Below are 25,559 nucleotides of genomic sequence, written 5' to 3' on the forward strand. Positions count from 1 at the left end.
CCAGTTTAAACGACATTTACATATTTGAGAGATGGAAACGATATTTCCCACATGTAAAGTCTTTGACATGTGAGGACTCTCAAATAAAATCATCCATCATTACATACATTTTCTAGACTTTATAAGCCTAATGTATTAAATTAATTTCTGTTCTGTTGTCTCTATACTGTATGTACATATATATATATATGTTTACATAAGTATGTATGTATGTATATACTCGTACATACATACATATGCACATACATATTTGTATGTATACTTAATCTTGTATAAGAAAAAAAATCATATTCAAATTTAAATTTCTTCAATGGCTTAAGCATTTATCAGAACACCACCCAAAACTATCAATCATTCGAAATCTTAATAATTTAATTAAGGAATCCTTTTTTATGTCAGTAGTATTATTTTTTTTCAATATTTTTTAGGAATACATTTTTTAATATTAAATAATGTGGAAGATGAAGTTCATTAACTTACGTGTTTCATTAAGAGTTCTGGTGGAGATTTCTGGTCCAGATGTTGTTGCGGTTTTACTGCCATAAGCTGTCTCGCTACTCGTTGCTAAATCCGTAGCATCCACAGCAAGCACACTTAGGCAAATCAATCCAAACAAAATCATATTGGTTCGTATATTCGTTGAATTTTTGGGTTCTTAATCTTCTTTTCTAATGTTTTATACAACTTTTTGCGCACAAAGCGCTTTTTTTTTAACAAAACACACTGACATTAATTTATTGCCGTTGTGATTATCACTAATTTATTTTATTTACTTCAATAATCAAGTATGTATGTATATGCAAATATGGATTTATGTCTATATATTACACTTTAGAATAGTCTAATATTTATGTAAATGTCTTCACGGTTAACAATTGGCACATTGATATGTAGATGATTTTTTCAAACTGAAGACGTTACGGTAGAGGAAGGCTAAAGGTAGATACTGATTAGGATTTAAATGCATACATTTACATAGATTTGAATAAATAATCGCATCAGCACTAACTTTTTGCAATTGCCGTAAATATGTTATTGATGGTTATGCTTCTTATGTATTATATAGTAAGTACATAGTATGTGTTCTGTTTATGTGCGAATCATGCATGCGCGGTATTCATAAATAAATTGTATACCTGTTAGTCACTAGCTTTTATGTGCAATCAGAATTACATATATTCTTTTCAATTCATTTCAATTATTTTAAAAAAGATTTGTTAAAAAAAGGTATCTCTCTCTTCTCATATTAAACTAGTTTTATTTTTTAGAATTATTGTGACGCCCGCAGCACCAATAGTAACGAGTTGTTTATTGAAACCGGTCGCCACTTGCACATAGCAGAAAATCTTCTTTTAACATTATCAAGCAATTGGTATATTTATCTATCCAGGCTCTTAAAATAAAACGTGTATGGAATTCTCCTTAATATCCAAATATTTTGTATATGACATTTTACTTTTATTCACTTTTTTCAAAGACTTTATCCTTTTTCACATCACACACAAGCCTGCTACTTTCTTACTTTGCTTTATCCACTTTGCGTTTTTACTTACTGCTTACATACATTCGTATATGCATATACAATTCCTTGTAGAATTGCAACTCTCTTTATTAAATCACTAATTTTAAGCACCGAGATATTTATAAATTCATTACACGATACAATGATATTTGAATTATTGACGTCGACATTTTAATATTATTAAAAAATTTCTCATTTTGTAGTCACTAAACTCCACATATTACAAATACATAAAGGATTTAATTCATTGCAAACGCGACAACACTTTATAAACATCCGTATCCACGCACGTATCCACACAACAGTTACGTCAAGTTACCTATCCGAACAATTTCAAAGAGAGACTGAGCAAAACCTACCAAGCGAGTAACGAATATGGCAGAAAAGCAAAGCCAATAGAAACAAAAGCATAAAACATAAACAACACTGACAGCTGGCGAAAAATTGTCAAGCCACATAAGAATGATTGAAACGATTCAGAAATCCCGTAATGGAAATTGGTGTATTTTTAACGTGGTTCAAAAATTATTTCAAACAAGTCCCGCATTATATTACAAAAATTATATCTTTCTGTTTAATTAAATTAGATCTGTAGAATTAATAATTAAGGAATATTTAAAAAGTAGCTTTTATTTGGACATTAACTACAAATATTACCATGAAAATAGCAAAATTTAATAATATTTTCAATTTTGCATAAATTCATACAAATTCGCAAAATTATATTCATATCAATTGATATGATAGCATGTAAACGTTTAAAAATATAAGCCAAAAGGCCAACATGCGTCTGTAAAAGCAATTTATATTTCTGAGCATAATTTTCATTGAATGCTCAGCTCTGTTCGCTCATCACTGTTAAAATTTCTCCTTCGGAGCCAAAAGTGGTGAAATCCACTATAGGATTTTGTTAGCTCTTGACAGTGCACACGCTTGTCCGCAATTGAACCTTCTCTATATTATACGTTCTCTGCGATTTGTATGTATATATATGTATGTACATATATATAAAATACTGGGAAGCACTCATTTTAGTTGTTTACAAATATTTCTAGATGATTGGTTCTTGAAGAAATAGAGTAAGAGTAAATATTTTATTGTACTAATGGAGCCTGGGGTAATCAAAAAGTTGGATAAAGTTGTCGTTAACCGAATCGCTGCAGGAGAAATCATACAAAAGCCTGCAAATGCGCTTAAAGAACTAATCGAAAATAGGTTGGCGCATTAACCCCGATAAGATAATACCTTCCATTCAATTTTAAAATGATGTTTCCTTTCAAAATTAACAGCTTGGACGCAAAAGCGACACAGATTCAAGTGACCGTCAAATCTGGGGGTCTGAAACTATTACAGATACAAGACAATGGTACCGGTATACGGCGGGAGGATCTTCCGATAGTTTGTGAACGCTTTACAACATCTAAATTAACAAAATTTGAAGATCTGAGCAATATAGGAACTTTCGGGTTTCGTGGTGAAGCTCTGGCTAGTATAAGCCATGTAGCTCATTTAAGTATACAAACTAAAACAGCAAATGAATCGTGCGGATACAAGTATATACCAATTTACTTTCTCATTTGATTGAATAATATGTATAAAAATTAATGAAAAACTATTACAGAGCTTCTTATGAAGATGGAATGATGAAAGGCACCCCAAAAGCTAGTGCCGGAAATCAAGGAACTATTATTACGGTGGAAGATCTCTTTTATAATATGCCACAAAGGCGGCAGTGTTTGAAATCGCCAGCTGAGGAAATGCAAAAAATTTGTGATGTTATCTCTAAATATGCTGTACACAATTCAAGCGTTGCTTTTACACTCAAAAAATATGGTGAACCCCCAATATTGCGCACAACTGGCCGTCGTACACGCGATTGCAATATCGCTGATATATATGGAACACAAATTGGTCGTTCTTTATTGCCTGTTGAATTGGAGGACGATGTTCATAAGTTTAAATTCACAGCGTTGGTAACGAATGTAGACTATTCAGAAAAAAGAGGAATAATGTTACTATTCATCAATCATCGACTGGTAGATTCAAGTGGTGAGTGAGTGAGAGAATCTGTCACATATTGGCATATCTTAAACTTGATATTTATATTTACATGACTTAGCTTTAAAAGCGGCCGTAGATAGTGTCTACAGTACTTACCTTCCGAAAGGAATGCATCCTTTTACATATGTAAGCCTCGAAATAACACCAACACATGTAGATGTTAATGTTCATCCAACAAAACACGAAGTTCATTTTCTATACGAGGATGAAATTATAGATAAAATTAAGCGTCGAATAGAACTGAAGCTTTTGGGTAGCAATACATCGCGTACTTTTTATAAACAATTGCGATTACCGGGTATATCCAATCCAGATATGGAGAATAATGAAAATGAAGCGTCTCTAAAAAATTTGGATAAGGAACGTTTGGATAAAGATCGTGTTCGAACCGATTCTAAAGAACAAAAATTGGACAAGTTTCTTTTACAAAAACCCATTCCTAATCAAGATGTCAACAGTTCAAATTCAACTTCTTTCACTCATATTGAAGATGAGAGCTTTAAAATAAACACATCGCGAAAGTCCGATGTGCTGCTTACAAGTATAAAACAAATGCAGGAACATGTGGAACGTAGAGTTAATGTCATGTTACGAAAAATATTGAAGGACCTTGTGTTTGTTGGAATAGTGAACCAAACATATGCTTTATTTCAATATGACACTAAACTATATTTGTGCAACACGTCCAAATTTTGGTATGTACGAGACCATATCCATAAATTCATAAACATTCAATATGAACTCACATATTTAGTATTATATATTTTTGAATACACCATTTTACTGAATATAATCCTTTACTTGCTACTATATAATTCCAGTGAGGAACTTTTTTATCAGCGCTTGATATTTGAGTTTCAAAATCTTCCTCACATTCAATTGGAGACACCTCTTAATATTAGGGAGCTTGTACGAATAGCATTGGAGTGCGACGAAGCTGGATGGTCGCCAGAGGATGGTGATAAAATGGAACTCGCTGATAGTGCATGTAAAATACTTATCGAAAAAGCTCCCATAATGCGTGAATATTTCTCATTAAGAATTAATGAGGAAGGTCTATTAGAAGCATTACCCTCCATTTTACCTCAACATTATCCCTGCAGCACACATTTGCCGATGTATATATTGCGCCTGGCTACAGAAGTGGATTGGGAATCGGAAGTAGAATGTTTTGAAACTTTTTGTCGAGAAACCGCTCAATTTTATGCATTAACGAGTGTATTAGAAATAGAATCAATGCCACAGCGGCACAATTGGCTTGTAGAACATGTCTTATACCCATCATTTAAGCGGTACTTGCTCCCACCGAATCATTTGAAGCAACAATTGTTCGAACTGACCAATTTGTCACAACTATATAAAGTATTTGAACGATGTTAGTGTAGCTTGATGTAGTATATATATTTTATAACAACTAATAGTGCATAATCAACATGGAATAAAACTAATTTCAAAACAATAATATTTACAAATCCGGCTGGCACAGGCGTTGTTCGCGTTTAGAATTCGCAACATGTTCTTTAAGTAGTCGCATAACATCATTATCATGTTCTGGGGGTGTTGGCTTAACATTTGTGGCCCAGTAATATATGTCCCAATCATTGGTTACGCCATTGATTAATTGGTCATATTGTGCTGTTAGTTTAGCATCCATATCTTTTAAGTAACGTGCAACAAATGTACTAAGTATCAAATCATTTTCAAGCATACCACGCTTTCGAGATTGATAAATAAGGCTATGGGATTATATTTGAATTATTTGGAAATAAGATTATATAAATATTGGCATAGGACTTACCGCTGTTTCCGCACTTCTAGCGGCTCATCTGGTCGTAAAGGATACTCGGGAAGCGGTAAATAATCCGGATCCTCGTAATCGATGATTGGAACATCAGCGTTATTTAACACCTTTACCTTATTTTTGTCATCCCCTATTGTAGCCTTTGAAGAAAATGTTTGCATTCGTAAAATCGTCCGGCGAGAACCCTGATTCTAATAAAAAAAAAATTCGAACTCACATATTTACATTGCCTAAAAAAATTATGCAACATCTCTTTATTTGAGCTTACCAATAATTGTCGCAACATTTCAAAATTTCTTCCTTATTTAAATACTGATTTGCTTTTATTTATTAAAAGATAGGGATATTTCGATACTGTCAATGTATTGAAAATCAGATATTTATTTAAGTGTTTTGAAGTAGAATTCTACCTTGATGCTAATGCGGATTCCAATAGTGGAACGTACTGATATTGGTACACTTTGAAACAGGGTGATATATTTACACTCTTTCCATTTTTGAATCCACACTGTCCTAAAATAGATGCTGTAAGCAAAGAATAACTAAAATAATACCAGAGAACGTATATTTATTTGTAAATATTTATTTGTAAATATACGTTCTCTGATAATACCACATACTTTCTCTGCCACAAGTCTACTTACTTTAAAGATATCTAAAATTCATTTTTGAAAAAAATATTCAATTTATAATGCTTTAAATTTTTTTTTTGGTTTCATACAATTTTAATACAAACTCATATAAATTTCATTAATTGCAATTATATTAAATTTTAAATCAATTCAAGGGACAAAAAATTACGCATATAGTACTAAACTATTTTAATCTTTTTTTATGAGCTAAAGAAAATCGTTCGTATTTTTAGACAAATAAATACCGATACTCCAACAAAAATTGTAGTATATTTGAAAAAACTTTTCAGCTTCAAACGTTTAGTTTCAGCCAGATACTCATCATAATCTATATACAAAGGATTTTTTGAAGGACTAAATGAAGATAACTGAAATTAAATGATAGAGGTGAATTCACCTAAGTACTATGTTATAGAAATTTCTTACATATTCCGTAGTTCTGAGGACTTCCTTTATTGTTACCCGATATGTATTAACATTTTGTTGCAATGTCTGTAATTGTTCCTGTGACACATATCCCAATTCTTTGGACTTGATATTTTCTTTTATAAAGCGAAGAGTTGCTGTCAATATTACCATATGTTGTAAATGATTGGCCGTAATCATTAAAATTTCGTAGAAACTATAACGACATTGAAAATATAAACATACACATACATGCAGATTCTATAAATCACTTACTTTTCTTTTGATGATCTACTGACGCGAGCGATAGATTTTTTTGACCAATGATGTAGGTGAAAACTATATAAAGGAAAAATTAAAGCGTATACGTTATAATATTACAACAAGCTTACTCAAGGAGTCCTTTCATTATTTTCATTCGAAAAATGGGATATTTAATTCCAATATCTTTCAATAGAGCATCATTCATTGATAGGAAATCCAAAAGTGTAGTTTGTTTCTTGGCAAAATGTTCTAAAAATCTATCCATATTTAAAGATAATAGGATTGCATTGATTTCTTGGAAGTATTCGGGACAATCAGATTTCAAAAAAATTCTTGGTATGTAATCACGCAATGTGTTGTAGCCAAGAAATTGAGGTGGGACAACATAAGTCACTTTTTCTTTCGGTAAAAATTCAAGTAAATCGTAAAATCCATGAAATTGTGCTACTTGTACTGGTGTATAACCTTTTCTATTAGCAATAGTTGCATTTACTCCAACTTCCATCAAGAGTTTTACAACATCTGTACGATTATTCTCTATTGCATGAAATATTGGCGTACATCCCTGATTATCAACAGCATCGAAGGACACATCTTTCAACATTCGTCTCACAATTGCGATATACCCGTTTTTACAGGCATGCATGAAAGGAGTAGTTCCATATTTGTCGGAAACATTTATCACAGCTCCATGTTTTAGCAATAGTTGTACTATCTGATCAATTGTATGCGAATCTTTACTTGTACATTGGCATGCTAGCATTAGGGGTGTAAATGAATCCACCTGTTTATTGACGTCCGCACTGAAATCCTCGAGTAGGAGCCGTACGATAGACAATTGCCCTTCTCGGCAAGCAGTCATGAGAAGAGTAAACTCTCCTAAAAATGTATGAATTCTAAACAAAATGTATCATTTTCATATTTAAAAACGAAAGGTCTTACCATTGATTGGTTCGTTTACGGATATCTTGTGGTCACTTATTTGCTGTCTACATTTTTCAGTATCTCCCTTTATGATTGAGAATATTATTTCCGCACGACTGTTTTGTTCCTGTTGCCATATAGTCGGCGAACGAGCTTTTTTTGGTGGCTGGAAATACAAATAATCCTTTTAAAACTGTGCTAAAATTTATCTAATGTCCTTGAAACGAATGAGTGCATTCAAAGTATTCTAATTTTTACACTTTTACTTGCCATATCACCGAAATAATAACCATCATAGCCATCTGAATCTTCCGAATCGGTCATTGGAGGCCGGTAGTTAATTTGTGATTGGGGCATGTTTTTTAAAAGACAAATAATATATCTTAAGCCTTAATTCGAGAATACCACAAATTTACATGGCGCGTTAACAGAGAAAGAAACAAAATATTATGGTTACGATTATTGCAATTTACAAAATCTATTACTAATGTAAAACAGCTGATTGTCGAAATTCGGGCAGAGAATTTAATGCACATTCTCTGGTATGAAATTCGATGCATAGGCAAAAAAAAGTCAAATCAACCCTGAATACTTCAAATACGAAGTAGTAGAAAAGGCAGACTGTTGTGAAAATTCAATAATATAGGAGGAAAGATTAAAAATACTATTTGTTTTAAGTGTTTAGAAAAATTTATAAAACCAAAATAAACTTTAAGTGGTGAGCATTTACATGTCAAAAACAATGTCCAAAGAAAAGGTCGAAAGTCTTGAAAACAAACACGCCGAACACTGGGCAGGTGTCAGTGGTAAAGGCGGGTTAGATTTGTGTCCTGAATCTAATTGTAAGGCCAGCTCTGAAGCTTCTAAAAGCAGTATAGATCGTGGAGGGGGGCAAATTGAATCGACACAAATTGCTGGTAATGAATCTCCGCCGTACTTGTCACCAGTATTGTCGTTAACTTCAACTCCTATTGCTTCTCCAACTATAGAGAGAGAAGTTATGGGCGCTTGCTCATCAAATACATTAAGCGAGAATGAAGAGTACCCATTACACAAAAGTGTTTTTCAAGGTGATTTTAAAAGTTTGGCAAGACTTCTTCAACGGCCCCCAAATAGCTGGCGAACGCAAGAAGAAATCGGCTGTAAAGATAAACATGGAAACACACCCTTACATCTAGCAGTAATGTTGGGAAGGAAAGAGTGTATCAATTTGCTGTTATCTCATAATGCTCCTGTAAAAATAAAAAACAATGAAGGATGGTCGCCACTAGCTGAAGCAATTAGCTACGGTGATAGACAAACTATCTCCGCTGTGCTGTGTAAACTTAAACAGCAATCCCGTCAGCATATGGAAACTCGTCGCGCTAAATTAGTTCGTGCTCTTGAACAAATGAAAGACTTTTACATGGAACTCAAATGGGATTTTGCTTCATGGGTTCCACTTGTATCCCGTATGTTGCCGTCCGATATCTGTCGAATCCACAAGTCGGGAGCCACCTTACGCCTTGACACAACATTAGTAGATTTCAATGATATGCGTTGGGAGAGGGGGGACATTTCTTTTATTTTTCGTGGTGATCGACCACCTCATGAATCATTAACAGTTTTAGATAACGAATATGAATGTTATCAGCACGTTCGATATGAAGATACAGATATCGAAGACGAAGTAGATGTACTAATGTCTACGGATATTTTAGCTGCTCAAATGTCAACGAAAAGCATACAGTTTGCTCGAGCGCAAAGCGGTTGGATTTTCCGCGAGGATCGAAAAGAATTAGTCAGCGGACAATACCAATGCGATTTATATTCGATACAGGGTCTTATTTTAAAACAACGTAAAAGGCGAGAGCATCTATCACACGAGGATCTCCAAAAAAATAAAGCTATTGTTGATACAATAACACGTGGTGGTCGTCGTGCTAGCTTAACAAGTGCAAATGGGGAGGGTGGATTAAATAGGGATTCAATAAATGGCTCTGCATCAGAAATGCCTCGAAGAAGTTCATTGCAACCTCCGCCCCCGCCAACCATTACATGGGAAGAGTATATTAACACACCAATTGGTAAATGTCCCCATTTGGGACGACCACCAATACATAAGCAATCAAACAAGTCTATACGGGCCACAGTAGCTATGAGTAAAGATTTTCCCCTTAGCGTCGAAATGCTATTAAATGTATTGGAAGTAATTGCTCCTTTCAAACATATTAATAAATTGCGCGAGTTTATAACGCTCAAATTACCAAGTGGGTTCCCCGTCAAAGTAGAGATACCAGTTTTACATACAGTGACAGCGAAAATAACTTTCCAAAAGTTTGAATTTCGTGACAACATACCGGCAACACTATTCGATGTACCGTCGCATTATGTGGAAGATGCCCGTCGTTTCCCAGATTTATGACCGGCAACAGGTCAGCAGCATCCAACGACGGAAAGCGTCGATTTAAACCGTAATGCTACCAGCGACATCAGAACTAAGACGCATGCCACTTTTAATGAAATAGACTAGTGTACATAGGAGACAAATAAAAAGCTGTAATCATCGCATTAATAACATCACTAAAATATTATGATGTTTATTCGTCTCCTATTATTCCAATATAATGGCTCTAAAAATGTATTAAATACAATTACCATTCAATGCATTTACATTATTTGATTATAGTGTATATTACATACTTCAGCGAAAAGAAGTATAGTCTGCACGATGTATTCAAAAATGTACATACTTATGCATTATATGTATTTGAATGTATGAATGAATGTATGTATGTAATGATACATGTTATTTCAAAACTTAATTTAAACATTTTTATCTTATATTTTGACTATCAACCTAAACTTACTGAATAATTATGTATGTCATAGGCTCAAACAATATATGTACATAACTGACATTGTAATTATTGCGTGAATTTCATTTTGTCGAATTTAAATGTGATTTGAAGTCAGAATATTTTCACGCGAATAACTCGCCACTAATTTTTATTACAAATATTTCAAAGTAAGATGACATGTGCATATGTATATGGTTGTATAATGTTGGTATATTACTAGCCATTTTCAACGTGTTAAACAATTGTAATCCCATTGTGCAAATCCTTTTTTATAGTATGTAAGTTGTAGTAAATGCTTGTGTATAACAGTCTGTTGAAATATTAATGAAAATTTTCTAAGAGTTTGTCGACTATTGATTTCATTATTGTGTTTAAACAAATCTAATTATGTACATATATGCTTTTTTTTTTAGTTTAAAACTAGTCTAAAACTTATATCAGACTTTAATGATAAAATATACAATACCTGCTTTCAGTTAGTTCCTTGGAGACATATATACTTACATATATTCATACGTATGAATATATGCGTGTAAACTATTTGGAAAATATCAATACACTGCTTGATCGTTGACATACCTTCCCACCTACTAAATAAGTATTCATATATGATATAATTTGTATTCATTATTTATTGCATCAAAGTAGAATTACCAAGATATATTAAGAAGATGTTTCTATTGTGTAAATGTTCACGTTTTCTTTGTATCAGTTCATTTCAACAAAGAATTTTCTGTTAGAGAATTTTTAGAAATTTATGTTAACAGTAACTATCTACGTTTACGAAATAAGTAATAATCCGGATACAAAATACATGAAAAATTTAAAGAATTTTTAAATGCTATATTTTGAAAAACAAAAACTAGTAAATATATTTTTACACATAGTATGTGCAACTTGCATAATATTTTTTAAAAATTAATGACTACGCTAACGTATTTTTATTAATTACAACATTAAACTGAGTTAATTTTTATTATTAGCAAAATGCCTCAAAAATTATTTGGAAGAACCGGAATGGCTGCCATATATTATATATACATATATGTACATATACATATAACTATTTGCATATGCTACAAAAATTATTTGTATCATGTCCAATTCACTATTTGATAACTCAGATTAACAGCAAGAAGAAACAGATCCAAAATAATGATCTATAGTTTAGTAACTTTATAACAAAAATATTGAACGTTTTATACTTAAACGAAAGTTCAGTGCACCCTCATCACACATGTACACACTCATGAAGAAAATAACATCTTAAGTCATTGCCATGAATACATAACATTAAATATTAAATTGTTGTAGAGGCAGCAAAATAAATTTAGAATGACTGAAAGAACTTCAGCCACTGCTTCGTTTATTAACGACTACGATTCCTCCACAATATCATTATTTTCAAGACATTAGTTCTGACTTATTTAAAAAGTATTTAGCACTTTAATTGTTTATGCACCTATATTCATAAAGTATGTCTCAAACATTCGTTTAACATTTACTTTTAAGTGCAATATAAAATATTTGATTATACACATGTACGAGCATAAGATATGTAACAAATACAGTAGCATCAAAAAAATCAGTTTATTGAAATTATTATAAAACGGGTTTGAAAAGGATGTTACTTTACCTTGGTCCTTATATCTCATTTCAGCAAAGATTAACCCAATATATTAGAAATAATAATTGAAATGTACTAAACCTTGCGAAAAAGTACCAAGGATGCATTAATAATTAATGCTGCAACGTTTAATTCGCCTGCCGAAATATAAATTTTCTATTTGTTAACTGAACATCTCTTATGTACTGGACCGATCTCTCCCAAGTTCACAAACGGGTTAATTGATTTAATATTGTTAAACGTTGTTGTAGCGGCAGAATAATAATATCGGAAGTAATTTCGAGGCATGACACCGGGTTGACAGTCCTTGGCCGGATAGAAATCCGCGTCCGTTCCGGTTACTTAGACCCGACTGTCGTGGGAACGGTAAGTTAATTTAATTAAAGTGAACGATATTCATTGCGCTGACGAGGGGCGACCTCTGTTATTGGTTTTTCGATTTTGGTCGAATCAGAGATTTAATCCTGTATAATGATGGTGAGACGACTTAAGACATACTATATATGTATGAAATATTAATATTTACTTAAAATAAACCTTCCGTTTATATTGTGTTTTGGTTCTATATAAATTTATAAATACATATGTATATGAATCCCAATAACGGAAAAATAAGGCGTGCATAATTTTTAATAACATAAATGTAAAATGTATACTTTTCATAAATTATAGGTTAGCTCGATAGACATCTATTAAAGGTACAAATAAGAATTAGTTTTGCTTCCTTTTTCATCAAAACTTTCGTATATTGTTACATAATTACATATCAATTTATTTGTGCAAGAATATTTAAGGACTTAGTTCAAAATAAATATACCGTTACTATGAACAGTAAAAGCAACCTTGCTCTGCAAAATCAGCTGTTTCGATCAAAAAGTCAAATAACAACAATAAAATTCACAAATACTTGTGGGTCGAAAAGTAAGTAACATTGACAAATTTTTCCGAAAATATAAAATCGACAAAATTAGAGTATCAATTTTTATTTCAATTGAGTAATAATTTATGTAGAAACAGTACTTTGTGTTCGCGTTTACTCTAATATACATAAACTTTTTATTATTTATTCTAGAAAAATATCTGATTTTACCACTGGAAACGCACATTAAGTTATAATGGTTTTTTCTCGCCTTATACGGCCATTATTGCTAACCCGTGGTGCCTTTGGTCGATCTCTGGAAGAACGAACCAAATTAGCATATATGACACAAGGTACTCACTTTCGCAGTGGTGCATTGAAGCCTAAACCTCAACAAACACCTTTTGGTATTGTGTTTGTTTTCTGCGCCGTGCTGCCCGGTCTCTTTCTTGGGGCTGCTATAAGCAAGAGTGTGGCCAACTTCTTGGAAGAAAATGACCTTTTCGTACCATCTGAGGATGACGACGATGATGACGATGACTAAAACAAGTTAAACGTCCGGCAGGCAGGAAAGCCACAAAGTGAAAATGTAATCATTATTTAATAGCAAACTAGACTTTAATTTTTCTTCAATAATGTTTTTGGTTAACATTTTCGTTAATTTAATATTTATTAAAGCATATTTAATCTAATATTTCAAATGTATTTAATTTAAAGAGTTTGTGCTAATTGGAATTTATAAACGCTACAGCAACTACCCGTTGTTACAGCAAACGTTCCTCCCTCCCAAAGTAAGATACAGAAAATTCGAGTGGGTTAAAATCATGAAATACTATAATACATTTTGCTATACTGGGTTTGAAATGCAAACCCTTTTTTGTTTAAATTATATGGTTTAAATCGAAATAGTTAAACGCATTATTCACAATTGAACATTTAAGACAATTTATTAAATTGATCTTGAAAGAAATACCTAATTATTATAAATTGACAAAGACTCAAATCTTCTTTTTTTTACATCGGAAATGTCACAATTTAACTTAACGAGATTATAAAATTATTCAATCTGCGTAAAGTTGCAGATCATAATATATGCAATGCAATAAATGCAAGATAAAAAAAACTTGATGATATACTAAAAGGAAGCGCGTTGAGTAATTTCCGTGACTAGATGCACGCACACATAATCATTAACTAACTTCAAGATTACACAAATTAAACACTAAATTTTAGTGACTAAAATAAATTGAAATGGTAGAATTACAACACTAATGCAACATCATAAGAATCGCTAACAATAGGAATACATTTATCTTTTCAAACACTTTTTTTATAACTGTACATACATTTATCTATGTAATGTTTCGGCCACGCAAAAAGTTTGCTACAAGCAAAAGCAGAAACGAACTAGTTATATAAATGCTGCCAGGTAGCGAACGGCGTATTGGAAGATTGGGATCACTGTCACGTTGCGCAAAAAGTTCCAAGTCCTCCTCATAAGTAGCAAAGTTATTCCAATTTAAGCATTTTCGCACCGCATAATTCCATCGTTTATACAGTTGTTCTCGCCCTAAATCAAATTAACTGGTTCTTTAATTTATTAATATTGAGAAATTCACTTACGGTTGGCAGTGGTTGTTGGAGTAAATGCATCCACGGGTGGCGGATACATCACTTCTGCCTGTAGCAAAGATACTACATTCATTGTTATGCCAGCACATATCATTGCTCCTAAACATGCAGGTGATGTTGTTTGAGGCCTTTCCAACAGACAACCAACAATGTCCGCAATGAATTGCACAAAAGCGTTGTTCTCTGCATAGTCGCCACAAAATATAATCCGTTCTTTGTGGCTTTTTCGATTCCATGTTGGTGTGTCACGTTTAAATGCATCTAATACTTCGTGAATTTGGAAACCAGTTGCTTCATAAGCAGCTTGCGTGACATTTTCTGCTGTGGTTTGACTAGTTAAACCTAGTAGGACACTGTGAAATAAAAAAGATGTGGGTAACAACGCATAATCTAAAGGCTTTAAAAGCTTACCCTCGCGCATCATAACGCCAATATGGTGCGTATAATCCATGAAAAGCAGGCACAAATGTTATCTCTGAACGCTTTGCTGCCAATCCACAATCGACATTTAACATACCTGTTTTTGGGGGAAATTATTCGGAGAATGTTTTCTGTGTCTACGTCAGTAACATACCTGATGAACAAGACGATGAAATCATTGAACTTTCTCCAAGAAATGTGTTGAGAACTTCAACTGCATTATCATTAGAATTGATTTCAGTGCATATACGTAATCCTTGCTTTAGCCATCTGACCGTAGCCCCGGCATTAGAAATAGCACCTTCTAAGGAATAGTAAGCAGGAACTTTTGGGCCTAATTTATATGCTACCACTGACAGTAATCCATTAAAAGAATCTATTAATTCTTCCCCCGTGTTTAGCAGCACGAAGCAACTGTCATCAATAATACAAACATTTTGTCCAACTTTTGTCTGTAACTGACCTAATAGGGCAGCAGACTGTTCGCCAATGCACTGTAATGAAAATTAAACTGAAAGTTGATGCAACTTTAAAACATTAAAAAATATTATTACATACCGCTGCTATCGGAAGTCCGTTTAATGAACCTCCTATTACGTAACCATATAATTCAGAATTTGAACGAATTCGCGGCAGTATTTCCATGGGAATACGAAAAAATTGGCATATCTTAGCATCCCATTGGAGAGTATGAACGTTCATCAGACTTGTATAACCTGCATTGGTAACATCAGTCATATGCACTCCACTTAAATTTGATCCAGTAAGATTCTATATAAAAAAAATATAAAGCATAATATTTTACGTAAATTTATTGCGATAGTACATATATACCCATAAAATCCAAGAATCAAGTGTGCCAAAGAGGCACGTGCCCACTTCTATTGCTTCTGATACAGATGTTATATTTTCCTGAAGCCATCTGATTTTAAGCGCGCTAAAACATGTACTTAATGGTAGCCCTGTTTTGTGTCGCAAGTAATCTACATCGTAATTTACATTGCCAAGAACCGTCTTCAAAAGAGAAGATGTACGGCAGTCGCTCCAACCTAATTATAAAGTATAACTTTAAGTATTTAGTGTCTTTATAATGTGTATGTAAAGTGATTTTTACCAACAGCATTATACAAAGGATTTCCCGTCTCTTTGTCCCATAAAAGTGTTGTTCCACGCTGGCTGCAAATACTTATTGCCACTAAATCATACGGATTGATTTCCAAAATAATTAGATTTTTGTACGCAGTCTGCACAAAAAAGAAACCAAATATTATTGAAAGAATTTATAAAAGAAATGTGCGTTAACTATTATACTTCGATGCATTCTTGAGTACTCTTCCATATTTCCATAGGATCGTATTCCAACCAACCAGCATTGTGCACAATTTGCCGTAATTTCAATTCATGAAATGTTAAAACTTCCGCATTTTTGGTTGAGTAAATCTGAAAATATTTATGAAAATAAGTTAATATTTTTGTTGCAATGTATGTGTTTCTGTTTAAATTTTAATCATACAAGGAATCGGCAATGTGTACTGCTCACGTAGACCACCCCAATTAATGGACCAAAGTTCCCAAAACTGGGACTGCCCATGACATTAAGTAAATGAGCTGAAATACGTATGCAGCCGTTCTTAATTTGAAAAGGGTATCCACTTTAACGCAATAATAAATGGATAATTGATTTGTTTTATCAACAGACATTCACGCCGTACTTTGTTTTTGCAAAAACGATTGCATAAAAATAAACGTGATTGAATACAATTGCCGTTCTATCAAACATCTCTGTCGTGCTTGACAACGGCCCCGGTACAATCAATTTTCAAAACCAAGTGTATAATTTGGAGTATCGTCGTTCAACCGATACAGTTCAACCGTTTTAAACCAGCCTGGACGCTTTTTTACATAAATATTTAAAATATTTTTAAAATTAGTTTAATAAATATATTTTATATTATACAGTTTTGTTTATATAGCTATGAGAAAAATTGTATTGGCGACATCTACTGGAATTCGACAAGTTAATATCTTTTATTAGTTGCCATAACATCGTCGAAGGACATGCGCAGATATTAAACAATAACAAAATGAGACAAGTAAAAGGATGCAGGAGTTATACTAAGCAGGTGTTGAAAATTATTAGTTTTCCTGGTGAAAATCATTAAAAATATAATATTGTCAATTATATTCCAATAAAAAACTTGATAAGATATATAAGAAGTGTTTGTATTTTCTGTAAAATGCGCGAAACCTATGGACCGGACTTTGGTAAGCTTTCACTAGTTGGGACGATATCCCTCACATTTATTATAGCTACATATATGATTTAAAACACAAATGTTTATGGTGGAAAATGTCATAATTATCCTCTAATTTAAATTCGAATAAATTTTAGATGATCGTCTGATACGTTTGGTGCGCGATAATCCGGCTATATATGATGTTAACCATGAACATTACAGACGCTATCAAGTTCGAATCGCAATTTGGGAAAGAATTGCTGCGGAGATGCGCACACCGTGTATTAACACATTTATTAATATTAACATAGAAAATATTTAATATCGTATAAAAACTAATTTCAGCCAAATTTCTTCAAACCAAATGGAAAAACATTCGATATAATTACTTACAAGAACTTAAAAGCTTGGAAACGGGTTTGGCAAATGCGAATATAAGAAAACGTCGGTTTACAGAAGATCTATCTTTTTTGCAAAATACTGCACAAACTTACAAAAAAGTGCCGCATATGAACTCATCTTACAACAGCTCGTAAGTATAATTCAAAATCCCTCTGATTGTAAGAAATAAAGACAGGATATTAATTTATTTCCAGCGACAATGATAGCAACAGCTTCATGTATATGGACCCTCAAAACACCAGCACATTTGAAATTATTGAAATAGAACACAGTGACGATGGCAGCGCAAGGGATCACAGGATTGAAAATTATAACGTTGATGTCGCTATGCCATCCCAGCAAATCCACGAGAATGTAGATATTTCTCTCCCTACGGACAATAATGATTGTTACGACGACCAGCAGATACTCCCTGAATTAAATATTCCAACCAAAAATGAAAAAATAAACAAACCACAACAAGATCATACAATTCAACACAAAAATATATCAACTCCACTTCAAAAGGCTGAAATTGATAGCTCAAACATGGTAGCGCCAATGGCGCCTTCTTCACCCTCGCATTCAAACACTTCAAGTCTTTCGTCGCAATTACTAACGCCAATCGTAATTTTGGGCAAGGAACGGAATTGTGAAAATAATAAATTGGATCCAATGCCAAAGCAGGCAGAAACGGCAGCATTCCAACGGCAGCCAAATGATATTATGACTAGTGCATCAAAAAGAAAGTCCATGCCGGCTCCCTTTCCAGTTTTGACGCCTATTAATGATCCAATTGAACTATATTGCCTCTCATTAGTAGATAGTTTGCGTAACATGCCACGTCGTGAAAGGGAACGCGTTAAATTTGAGTTTGCCAAAATACTTAAAGACGCCAAGTATAAGGATCAAAGTTAGTTAGCATTTCAAATTACGTCATTTAATATCACTATTTAATTGTACCATAACTCTATTTGGTAACTTAGAATATTGGTGATAATATTTCATTTCTATAGCTGTAAACATTAATGTCAAAATAAGGAACGTATTTTTAAGTCCGAAATACAAATCAAATGTTTCCCTAAAAATACAAGGTTTTGCGTTGCGTCTATTTTAGTTTTATTTCCACTGCTCCAAAATTCACTTAAATTTCTAAATACATCAGCGTATAAACTATAGTTAGTGTAAAAGACGAAACGAAATGTCGTTTTCATTTCTATATCTAATATGAATATTACATATGTATGTATATGTTGTGTTGCTTTCTTTCACTGTGCTTGTTTTTTATGTTATTATTGATGTTACAAACGGATGTTAATAATGTAATGTAGACATTCAAGTGAGTCGACACTGTGTAAACATTTGTGTGATCTCCTTGCAACAGAATTATAGCTAAACTAAATGTAGTTTTGATATATATATTTACCACTTTAATGGTAATTTTCAATTTTGATTCTTACTATTGTATTTATGGTTCTGTATAAAAAAAAAAAAAACAAGCTACTCGCGCCAATAACATGTATTGTAGTCTAAAAAAAAATATAATTTCGATATAATAAAAATATTTTTTTATTTTTATTGAAATAATAATGAAAATTAAGAATGCTTAGTCGTGTCAATTCCGTGAAATTCAAAGAAAAATTTGCTTTGCAAATATGGTCTGGGACGCGCTTATCAGGTAAATAACCGAGTAATGAAATGACTGTAATGTTTTACTGTTGCTATCTGGGAGGAAGTTGTAATCACATTTATTTGACACAGCTATCTTAGCAAGGATTATAAACACAGTATCACACCTTTCCCTTCAGGTTTTTAAAAATTTAACCTTCAGGTTATTACTTTTAAATCTTAGATTACTTTCAAAAATAATGCTCACAAATTTTGGTACCGAGTTTAAGTTTTTGGGATGAAAGGGTTAACAATCTTACTAAACTATATCAAATTAAATTTTTTACAAGAATATAACAATAATAATGAATATAAAATTCAATTATGTAGACAAAAACCCAATTAATTTTATAACTACGTTTAGCACTGAAAATTGTTCGGTGTTATGCGAAGTTAGAATTTAAGGAATATAGTATTCAAATGATTTTGATCTTTTTTATACCCATTGCAAAGCCGTAGGGATTTTCTGTGATGCCATATTAATAGTATATTTTATATATTAACAATATTTGAATAACGATTATTTTCAATTCTGGTTTTCTTTTAATATACAATGTTATAAACAGTGCGAAGACTGTCTTAGTTTGGGTGTTTAGTTTTACTATCAGAAAGAGTTGCAGATTCTATTTTACGCGGTGTGCTAGATGGTTCAAGTGCATTAGCAAAATAATCATTGTATGGTGTGTTCAGTCCACTTGGCGGCTCTCTTTGTTGTTGCTCCAACTGAGGCAATTGCCTTGAACTACTTGGTCTATTCGCTTGATCAACAGCTGAAATAAATATTTATGTTTATCTATTATTAAAAAAGGGAATATTATTAAAAACATACATTCCAGTTCATTTTTGTCATTGATATCTATGATGTCTGAAAGATCATACATTGGTTGGTAGGACATAAGCTCTGAACCTATTGATTATAAATGGCATTAATAAATATATTAAGATTATTAAACATCATCTTTGATTCATCCACCTTTTTTCTCATTGTTGGGTTCATTAACCAAATTTAAACCGAATGGTCCTAAAATATCGGAATCATTGAATAGCTATAATAAATAAAACAGAACATCAGTAAAATATATTTAAAATAAATTTTTAATATATGTGGACAATAAGAATATGGGTTAAACAATAAATTGTGAATTGTGCAAAGCCATAATAATATGAAGCGAACCGTTTTATTATTAAATCCTATATATTTTCACACATTCTTAACGTTTCTTTTCTTTCTTTTTTAACGTAATTTTAAAGTTTCATTGGGAATTTTATATGTATTGTACGGGTTTAACAGTTTCATTAATCACACTTTTCAGCCATAATTTAGCTCAGACTCAGATTTAAATGAAAACGTCAATAATTGGCTGACCTTCGTTAGAAACTCCCCATCCAGCTGTGATGACAGGGAAAATCGATTGGTTGTATTCGTGTTTGTAGCATCTCCGTTCTAGATTTTGGCACATTTGTAGAATTTCATCAGAAAAATCGTTTTATGTATCATACATTTATTTTTTGAAGACATAATGCAGTTTCATTCAAAAATGTTTTGTTTGTGTACATTTTTTAGAATTCATATCAAAAAGAGAGAAAAATAATAATTGTAAGTCGTAAAATATTATTTATACTTAATTCATAACTTTTAAGCAACGAGTATTTTTGAAATAGTTTCCAAAAATCTAAAAGTATTAGACAAAGTTGTGTTCACCATGAAGCAAACTTGAAAAATATTTTTGTAAACATGTGCACAATATTCATAAGTGTGTTTTGGTTTATTTCCCTCATTCAGTATATTTAGGCACTGGTGTGGAAGAAAACTAGACCATTTTTTATATTAATTTCATGTCCATTTGGAATAAAAATAAAATAGCGTCGAGTTGCTATTTGTACTAAGGCAATTTTTATACACTATAGTTACCACAAGACACTTAAACTGAAGTGCAACGAAAAAAAAGTGAATTGCACGTGGTACACATAAGGGAGGAACTCACGTTTCAATAAAGAAATACTTACGCCCAACAGAGTATTTGCATCTAACGAATAGCCATCACTACGTAGCAAATCCTTAAGCGACTCCAATTCATCCTGCACATTATCCAAATGGTCGTTCACTTCATCACTAAATGTAAATAAATATAAAAGAAATTAATTTCCAGAATTCCTTATTGTAACTAAGATCTCCCTCAGTTACTAACCGCATAATTCCCTCATTGCCAGTACCACCGCTTTTATATTTAGCTAAAGACATATTATTTCCATTATTGATAGTCTTTCCCTGTTGTGAGGTTATAGAATTGATATTGCTCTGCCTGTCGTCGTTGCTAAATTGGTTGGCAGCAGCTGCAGCAGAAGTTGAGGCCCTATTGGAAACTGCTGCTCCGTTGCCGCTATTATTACTACGTGCAACAAATGAAGAAAACTTGCCACTGTTAGCCGTTGTTCGACCATATTGTATTTGTTGCTGTTGTTTCTGTTGTTGCTGATTATAACTATTTGGTTCAGCGGATATTAATGGAGATTCCTAAAATTTTAAAATAACTATCGTAAGCAGAAAATTGAATTTATGTACATATTTAATAGATTCTCACCTCAAATATATCAGCAGGCATTTCGGATGTAATAAACTCATTTGAATTATAAAAATTTGTCGATTGGCCTAGTAGAGGACTCTTGTTAGCTGTGCTGACTGGTGATATGGCAGCAGTTGATATATTGCCAGCATTTAGTAAACTAGAACTACTGCGGTTAGCTACAAGATTTTCTTTAAGATTTCCGGCAACGCTTGCATGTGTGTTATGGTCGTCTGGAAAATCATTTAAGAACGACATTGGATCGATTTGTGGCTCTTTCTCGCTTTTGATTAATAGTGGTGACTGCCGTTTTCCTTCAACGTTTCTTATCTTCGACATTGAAGCGGTGATATCTGTTGAATCCTCATCATCACCATAAAGTTGTTTACGGCGTCGCTTATTTCTTTGTTTCAGCTGCTGTGAGCGTGCCATTTGTTCACGAACCATTGGTGTAGTCAACACGTTCTCGTCGCTGTAACTTGGCGATGCATCAGGCATGACGTCGTTATTATGCGCGTCTATTGCATCAGGTACCTCGGTAACGTGATAGAAAATCTGCGATCCATCTGGATTTACTGACTGTATAATTGATGAGTCCGATTCCATACCGATTTTCTGAGATGTCATGTTGTTTATTGCATTTACATTACTCCTACCACCACTGCTACAAGTCGGACCAGTCCCAGCAGTGTTAACTGCGTCATCCGTACTCTGATTCGAAAAGTCGTAGTGTTGGGATCCTTGGCTAACACTAGAATGGGGACGCTCAATGTTTAGCGGTGATCCATTTCCTTCTGTATCATTATTTGGAATCATTTTACCATATGGACTGGATGCATCCCTGGCATAGTGTTAAGGACGCATGTTCGTATTGAAATATTTATTTTTTATATATGTTAACAGTAAACTTACATTAGATCAATGTCAGGATCGGCAACTTCGTCAAGCAACTCTTCACCGAGCTCATGAATAACTGGTCCACATTCAGATTCGGATTCACTCTTTTTGCGAAGTTTTGCATTATCCGGTGTATCATGTATCATCAACTGCATATGCCGTTTTACACTTGTCATGTTGCGCGATGGTTGAACAATTGTGATTAAAAATTGTATGAGCTTGAAAGCAAAGGAAAACCCATTAACAGAAAAAATCAACCAATACTAGTGAAATATAACTTACTTTATTGACAATTTGCTGTTGCTTGGCATGTTTTTGCCGCAGAGAGGCTATTTCTCTCCATAAAGCCTCATTTTCCTGCTTCATAACAGAAAAACGCGAGTCAAGCGAATCCTGTCTACCACGCATTGCTTTAACATCTTGCAGCACTTTCGTGACAGCTTCGGGCTTTAAACCTGATTTGTCATCTAGACTTTTTGTATTGGCGATTTTTCGCTTAATATGCTCAAGCAAATATGGACAATTTCGCTTGAAGCATGGGTGAGAGAATTCCATTTCATCCCGATCAAATTTTAGGCCACCATTGTCAATTGATGTTATCTTGTGGAACCCATCTGAAATGTTAATAATGGCAATATAACATTAAATTCATTTACCTTTAATCTATCTTTACATTCAACTTACACATATTTAATTGCCGAATAAAACTGGCCATGTTGTTATGCTTGTAATTCAGAGGGAGCAATTCACGAGCAAACTGAGCTTGATTTTGAATTATAAAACTTCGACCATCCTGAAAAAAAAATATTATTACAACTATTAATAGTATATGTATATAGCTAACTTATCGCTGTACTACTTATGTTTTTAAATTTTAATCAGCTTAGAGAATATACATTCATATGAATGCGGTAAAACTGACCACAATTTAGATATTCATATAAGAAATAACAACACTATGTTGTAGCTATGGACTTAAAGCTACCATTCTAAAAAAATATTTATTCATTGATAATACACGAAATTATTATACATATATTTATATGCAATGAATATCTATATTTTCATACTATATTTGATTTTCTTCACTGAAAATGTCTACGAATTAAAACAATACACTTTTAATACATTGGAACAAAAAAAATTATAAATTGTAGATTTTTTTCTGCACACTTAACAAAAACAAGTACATTACTACATATACATATGTATACGCGTGGTTGATATTGAATAACAATCCACTGTTAGGCTGTTACTTGCAAATGTAATAATTGACGATACATATCAATTAAATTAAAAATCACTGGCATTGTTGCCAAATTTCTTTAAGCAAGAAAAAAAAATTTTAAATGAGTGCACATGTTTCATATACATAAATGTTACATCTATTTTTAATGACATTACCTTATTCCAGCAAATGAGATGATTGGTATCCGGATCATCCACTAGTCGCCATAACTTAGCCAAGAAAGCCGGCACACCGGCGCCTGTTTCACTAAAAGTGTGCATTTGTTCTTTTTCCAGAAATTCTTGTTTAACTTGATCGGCTTCTAAGTGTCCAATGCTCGCTTTTAGTTTAGTAGCACTTAATTTGTTTTTAGATGAATTCGTTACAGTAGTTCTCTCTTCCTAAAAATGTTAATTATGTATTATGATTTCCAAGAAAAGTATATTTCTAATCAAATAAGTCTTCTTTTGCTATAGCTCAATTAACAAAATATAAACTATTTTAGATTTATAATTTAAACAAAATTGTTTTCTGCAAAGTGAATGAATTACACCACACCTGTGTGTCGTCATAAAATATTTTTTCTATTCCCAGTTGTTTTGTTTTTCCGTCAATTTTACTACGTGCGTTTGCCATATAGATGGTTTCTTCACTTTCGTTTTGCTTTGTACTTATTGATTAAAAACGGAAAATCATTTCCATTTGTTACAAGTTTTTATTACACTGCTTCCGAGCCCTCAATTAAATGTCTCTGTGTGATTTTTAACAACTGTATTTTATTTTTTTTCTATCACTTAATCTTTTTAATCACTTGTACTTCATTACTTTAAATTTTAACTTTGTTAATTAACTTCTCAAAGTTCATTTTTCCTCAAAAACAAAAACACAAAAGACCAAAAGTGGAGACGAAACTAATCGCATAAAAAACAAATGGATGGGTGGACAAACTATTGCACGGAAATTAAAGCAAAGGCGAGTGTCAAAACGTAAATGGTAACGAAATTCAAGAAGTAGCACAATATTCGAAACAGAACGACCATCACGAATATGGTATTCGAAGCAAAACAGGCAAGGGAAAATTTCCAACTTTTACCAATATTTTAATAGCAAATCCAGTAAATATATACTTCAAATACAAATCTGGCGTATGTAAATTCAATCGTATGACACTTTTTACGACTTTTTCACTATCATTGAAAGTTAATTTTTATTTTTTTTCAAAATTTATATAGCGTATTAAAAAATGTCTGACTTCACTGCGTTCACTTTTTCATTTGATTGAAATTCACAACAACAATAAATGAAGAGGAGTGTGATAGAAAGGTACACGTTGTCTACTTACTAGATTGTACTCTTCTTATAAGGGTTATCGCTATGTTAATTTCAACAAATTATTTATTTTATTCGAAAAGTTTGAATTGTCTAAAAACGTTACAAATAATTACAAAAATATTAACTTAAACTTTATAAATGTGCTTGAACAAATACTTTGTAGTTTAAATATAACATAGAAACATAGAAAAATTTAAACAATTTGCATTGTTATCGAACGAGCTGTCAAGCTTTCATAATAATTATAAACAAAGACTTTCGTTTA

The 25,559-nt window shown here is 32.6% G+C and overlaps 8 protein-coding genes across 19 annotated transcripts; 4 read left to right on the forward strand and 4 right to left on the reverse strand.

Annotated features, from left to right (window-relative positions):
* Positions 1-2,522: 2,522 nt before the first annotated feature.
* On the forward strand, positions 2,523-4,963 carry LOC105228073 (DNA mismatch repair protein Mlh1). Its single transcript, XM_019990947.3, has 5 exons — positions 2,523-2,737; positions 2,812-3,075; positions 3,144-3,571; positions 3,642-4,278; positions 4,405-4,963. The coding sequence occupies exons 1-5, from the start codon at positions 2,628-2,630 to the stop codon at positions 4,961-4,963; spliced, it is 1,998 nt and encodes a 665-aa protein (XP_019846506.2). The 5' UTR covers positions 2,523-2,627.
* Positions 4,964-5,818, reverse strand: LOC105228072 (succinate dehydrogenase assembly factor 2-A, mitochondrial). Its single transcript, XM_029551075.2, has 3 exons — positions 5,653-5,818; positions 5,382-5,575; positions 4,964-5,319 (listed from the first exon to the last, which is right to left on the reverse strand). Exons 1-3 carry the CDS (start codon positions 5,668-5,670, stop codon positions 5,049-5,051), a joined length of 483 nt encoding a protein of 160 aa, XP_029406935.1. The 5' UTR covers positions 5,671-5,818; the 3' UTR covers positions 4,964-5,048.
* A 311-nt stretch (positions 5,819-6,129) lies between these two features.
* On the reverse strand, positions 6,130-8,096 carry LOC105228076 (uncharacterized). The gene is made up of 6 exons (XM_011207689.4): positions 7,880-8,096; positions 7,628-7,775; positions 6,814-7,564; positions 6,698-6,760; positions 6,443-6,638; positions 6,130-6,384 (listed from the first exon to the last, which is right to left on the reverse strand). The coding sequence occupies exons 1-6, from the start codon at positions 7,964-7,966 to the stop codon at positions 6,217-6,219; spliced, it is 1,413 nt and encodes a 470-aa protein (XP_011205991.1). The 5' UTR covers positions 7,967-8,096; the 3' UTR covers positions 6,130-6,216.
* A 109-nt stretch (positions 8,097-8,205) lies between these two features.
* Positions 8,206-11,354, forward strand: LOC105228077 (ankyrin repeat domain-containing protein 13C). Its single transcript, XM_011207690.4, has 2 exons — positions 8,206-8,526; positions 8,599-11,354. The coding sequence occupies exons 1-2, from the start codon at positions 8,340-8,342 to the stop codon at positions 10,011-10,013; spliced, it is 1,602 nt and encodes a 533-aa protein (XP_011205992.2). The 5' UTR covers positions 8,206-8,339; the 3' UTR covers positions 10,014-11,354.
* Positions 11,355-12,799: 1,445 nt separating this feature from the next.
* Positions 12,800-13,629, forward strand: LOC105228078 (essential MCU regulator, mitochondrial). 2 transcript variants are annotated; one of them, XM_011207692.4, is made up of 2 exons: positions 12,800-12,997; positions 13,149-13,629. In XM_011207692.4, exon 2 carries the CDS (start codon positions 13,192-13,194, stop codon positions 13,477-13,479), a length of 288 nt encoding a protein of 95 aa, XP_011205994.1. In that variant the 5' UTR covers positions 12,800-12,997; positions 13,149-13,191; the 3' UTR covers positions 13,480-13,629. The 2 variants fall into 2 exon arrangements, with proteins under 2 accessions (XP_011205994.1, XP_011205995.1); XM_011207693.3 differs by lacking the exon at positions 12,800-12,997 and adding an exon at positions 13,053-13,071.
* Positions 13,630-13,853: 224 nt separating this feature from the next.
* LOC105228079 (glycerol kinase) lies at positions 13,854-16,736 on the reverse strand. Of its 2 annotated transcripts, none has more exons than XM_011207694.4 (9): positions 16,501-16,736; positions 16,299-16,427; positions 16,102-16,231; positions 15,822-16,036; positions 15,546-15,758; positions 15,142-15,481; positions 14,979-15,084; positions 14,559-14,920; positions 13,854-14,505 (listed from the first exon to the last, which is right to left on the reverse strand). In XM_011207694.4, exons 1-9 carry the CDS (start codon positions 16,576-16,578, stop codon positions 14,288-14,290), a joined length of 1,791 nt encoding a protein of 596 aa, XP_011205996.1. In that variant the 5' UTR covers positions 16,579-16,736; the 3' UTR covers positions 13,854-14,287. The 2 variants fall into 2 exon arrangements, with proteins under 2 accessions (XP_011205996.1, XP_049317787.1); XM_049461830.1 differs by having other exon boundaries at positions 16,291-16,427; positions 16,501-16,660.
* A 150-nt stretch (positions 16,737-16,886) lies between these two features.
* On the forward strand, positions 16,887-19,104 carry Adf1 (Transcription factor Adf-1). The gene is made up of 4 exons (XM_011207697.4): positions 16,887-17,252; positions 17,380-17,505; positions 17,570-17,756; positions 17,821-19,104. Exons 1-4 carry the CDS (start codon positions 17,225-17,227, stop codon positions 18,521-18,523), a joined length of 1,044 nt encoding a protein of 347 aa, XP_011205999.1. The 5' UTR covers positions 16,887-17,224; the 3' UTR covers positions 18,524-19,104.
* LOC105228080 (heat shock factor protein) lies at positions 19,088-25,255 on the reverse strand. Of its 10 annotated transcripts, none has more exons than XM_019990983.3 (13): positions 25,056-25,249; positions 24,521-24,873; positions 24,139-24,363; positions 23,419-23,527; positions 23,017-23,348; positions 22,750-22,952; positions 21,856-22,678; positions 21,463-21,788; positions 21,281-21,386; positions 20,640-20,717; positions 20,247-20,319; positions 20,103-20,180; positions 19,088-20,043 (listed from the first exon to the last, which is right to left on the reverse strand). In XM_019990983.3, exons 2-13 carry the CDS (start codon positions 24,596-24,598, stop codon positions 19,853-19,855), a joined length of 2,622 nt encoding a protein of 873 aa, XP_019846542.2. In that variant the 5' UTR covers positions 24,599-24,873; positions 25,056-25,249; the 3' UTR covers positions 19,088-19,852. The 10 variants fall into 10 exon arrangements, with proteins under 10 accessions (XP_019846542.2, XP_029406928.2, XP_049317785.1 ...); XM_029551068.2 differs by having other exon boundaries at positions 24,521-24,909; XM_049461828.1 differs by having other exon boundaries at positions 24,521-24,832; positions 25,090-25,236.
* Positions 25,256-25,559: the final 304 nt, after the last annotated feature.

This window comes from Bactrocera dorsalis, unplaced genomic scaffold (assembly GCF_023373825.1).
Source record: "Bactrocera dorsalis isolate Fly_Bdor unplaced genomic scaffold, ASM2337382v1 BdCtg141, whole genome shotgun sequence".
Lineage (NCBI taxonomy): Eukaryota > Metazoa > Arthropoda > Insecta > Diptera > Tephritidae > Bactrocera > Bactrocera dorsalis.

Excerpts from the sequence above, each read along its gene's own strand:
- LOC105228073 (XM_019990947.3), top strand. The coding sequence starts at position 2,628 with ATGGAGCCTGGGGTAATCAAAAAGTTGGATAAAGTTGTCGTTAACCGA. Across the intron at positions 3,076-3,143 it reads AATGAATCGTGCGGATACAA|AGCTTCTTATGAAGATGGAA; the intron begins GTATATACCAAT and ends AAACTATTACAG. Across the intron at positions 4,279-4,404 it reads TGCAACACGTCCAAATTTTG|TGAGGAACTTTTTTATCAGC; the intron begins GTATGTACGAGA and ends ATATAATTCCAG.
- LOC105228072 (XM_029551075.2), bottom strand. Across the intron at positions 5,320-5,381 it reads CTAGAAGTGCGGAAACAGCG|CCTTATTTATCAATCTCGAA; the intron begins GTAAGTCCTATG and ends ATAATCCCATAG.
- LOC105228076 (XM_011207689.4), bottom strand. The coding sequence starts at position 7,966 with ATGCCCCAATCACAAATTAACTACCGGCCTCCAATGACCGATTCGGAA. Across the intron at positions 6,761-6,813 it reads ATAATGAAAGGACTCCTTGA|TTTTCACCTACATCATTGGT; the intron begins GTAAGCTTGTTG and ends TCCTTTATATAG. Across the intron at positions 6,385-6,442 it reads TCCTCAGAACTACGGAATAT|TTATCTTCATTTAGTCCTTC; the intron begins GTAAGAAATTTC and ends ATTTAATTTCAG.
- LOC105228077 (XM_011207690.4), top strand. The coding sequence starts at position 8,340 with ATGTCAAAAACAATGTCCAAAGAAAAGGTCGAAAGTCTTGAAAACAAA. Across the intron at positions 8,527-8,598 it reads TGAATCGACACAAATTGCTG|AGAGAGAAGTTATGGGCGCT; the intron begins GTAATGAATCTC and ends CTCCAACTATAG.
- LOC105228078 (XM_011207692.4), top strand. The coding sequence starts at position 13,192 with ATGGTTTTTTCTCGCCTTATACGGCCATTATTGCTAACCCGTGGTGCC.
- LOC105228079 (XM_011207694.4), bottom strand. The coding sequence starts at position 16,578 with ATGGGCAGTCCCAGTTTTGGGAACTTTGGTCCATTAATTGGGGTGGTC. Across the intron at positions 16,037-16,101 it reads TCCTTTGTATAATGCTGTTG|GTTGGAGCGACTGCCGTACA; the intron begins GTAAAAATCACT and ends CTTTATAATTAG. Across the intron at positions 15,482-15,545 it reads ACGGACTTCCGATAGCAGCG|TGCATTGGCGAACAGTCTGC; the intron begins GTATGTAATAAT and ends TTTTCATTACAG.
- Adf1 (XM_011207697.4), top strand. The coding sequence starts at position 17,225 with ATGCGCGAAACCTATGGACCGGACTTTG. Across the intron at positions 17,253-17,379 it reads AACCTATGGACCGGACTTTG|ATGATCGTCTGATACGTTTG; the intron begins GTAAGCTTTCAC and ends AATAAATTTTAG. Across the intron at positions 17,757-17,820 it reads AACTCATCTTACAACAGCTC|CGACAATGATAGCAACAGCT; the intron begins GTAAGTATAATT and ends ATTTATTTCCAG.
- LOC105228080 (XM_019990983.3), bottom strand. The coding sequence starts at position 24,598 with ATGGCAAACGCACGTAGTAAAATTGACGGAAAAACAAAACAACTGGGA. Across the intron at positions 24,364-24,520 it reads TATTTTATGACGACACACAG|GAAGAGAGAACTACTGTAAC; the intron begins GTGTGGTGTAAT and ends TAACATTTTTAG. Across the intron at positions 20,181-20,246 it reads ACCCAACAATGAGAAAAAAG|GTTCAGAGCTTATGTCCTAC; the intron begins GTGGATGAATCA and ends TATAATCAATAG.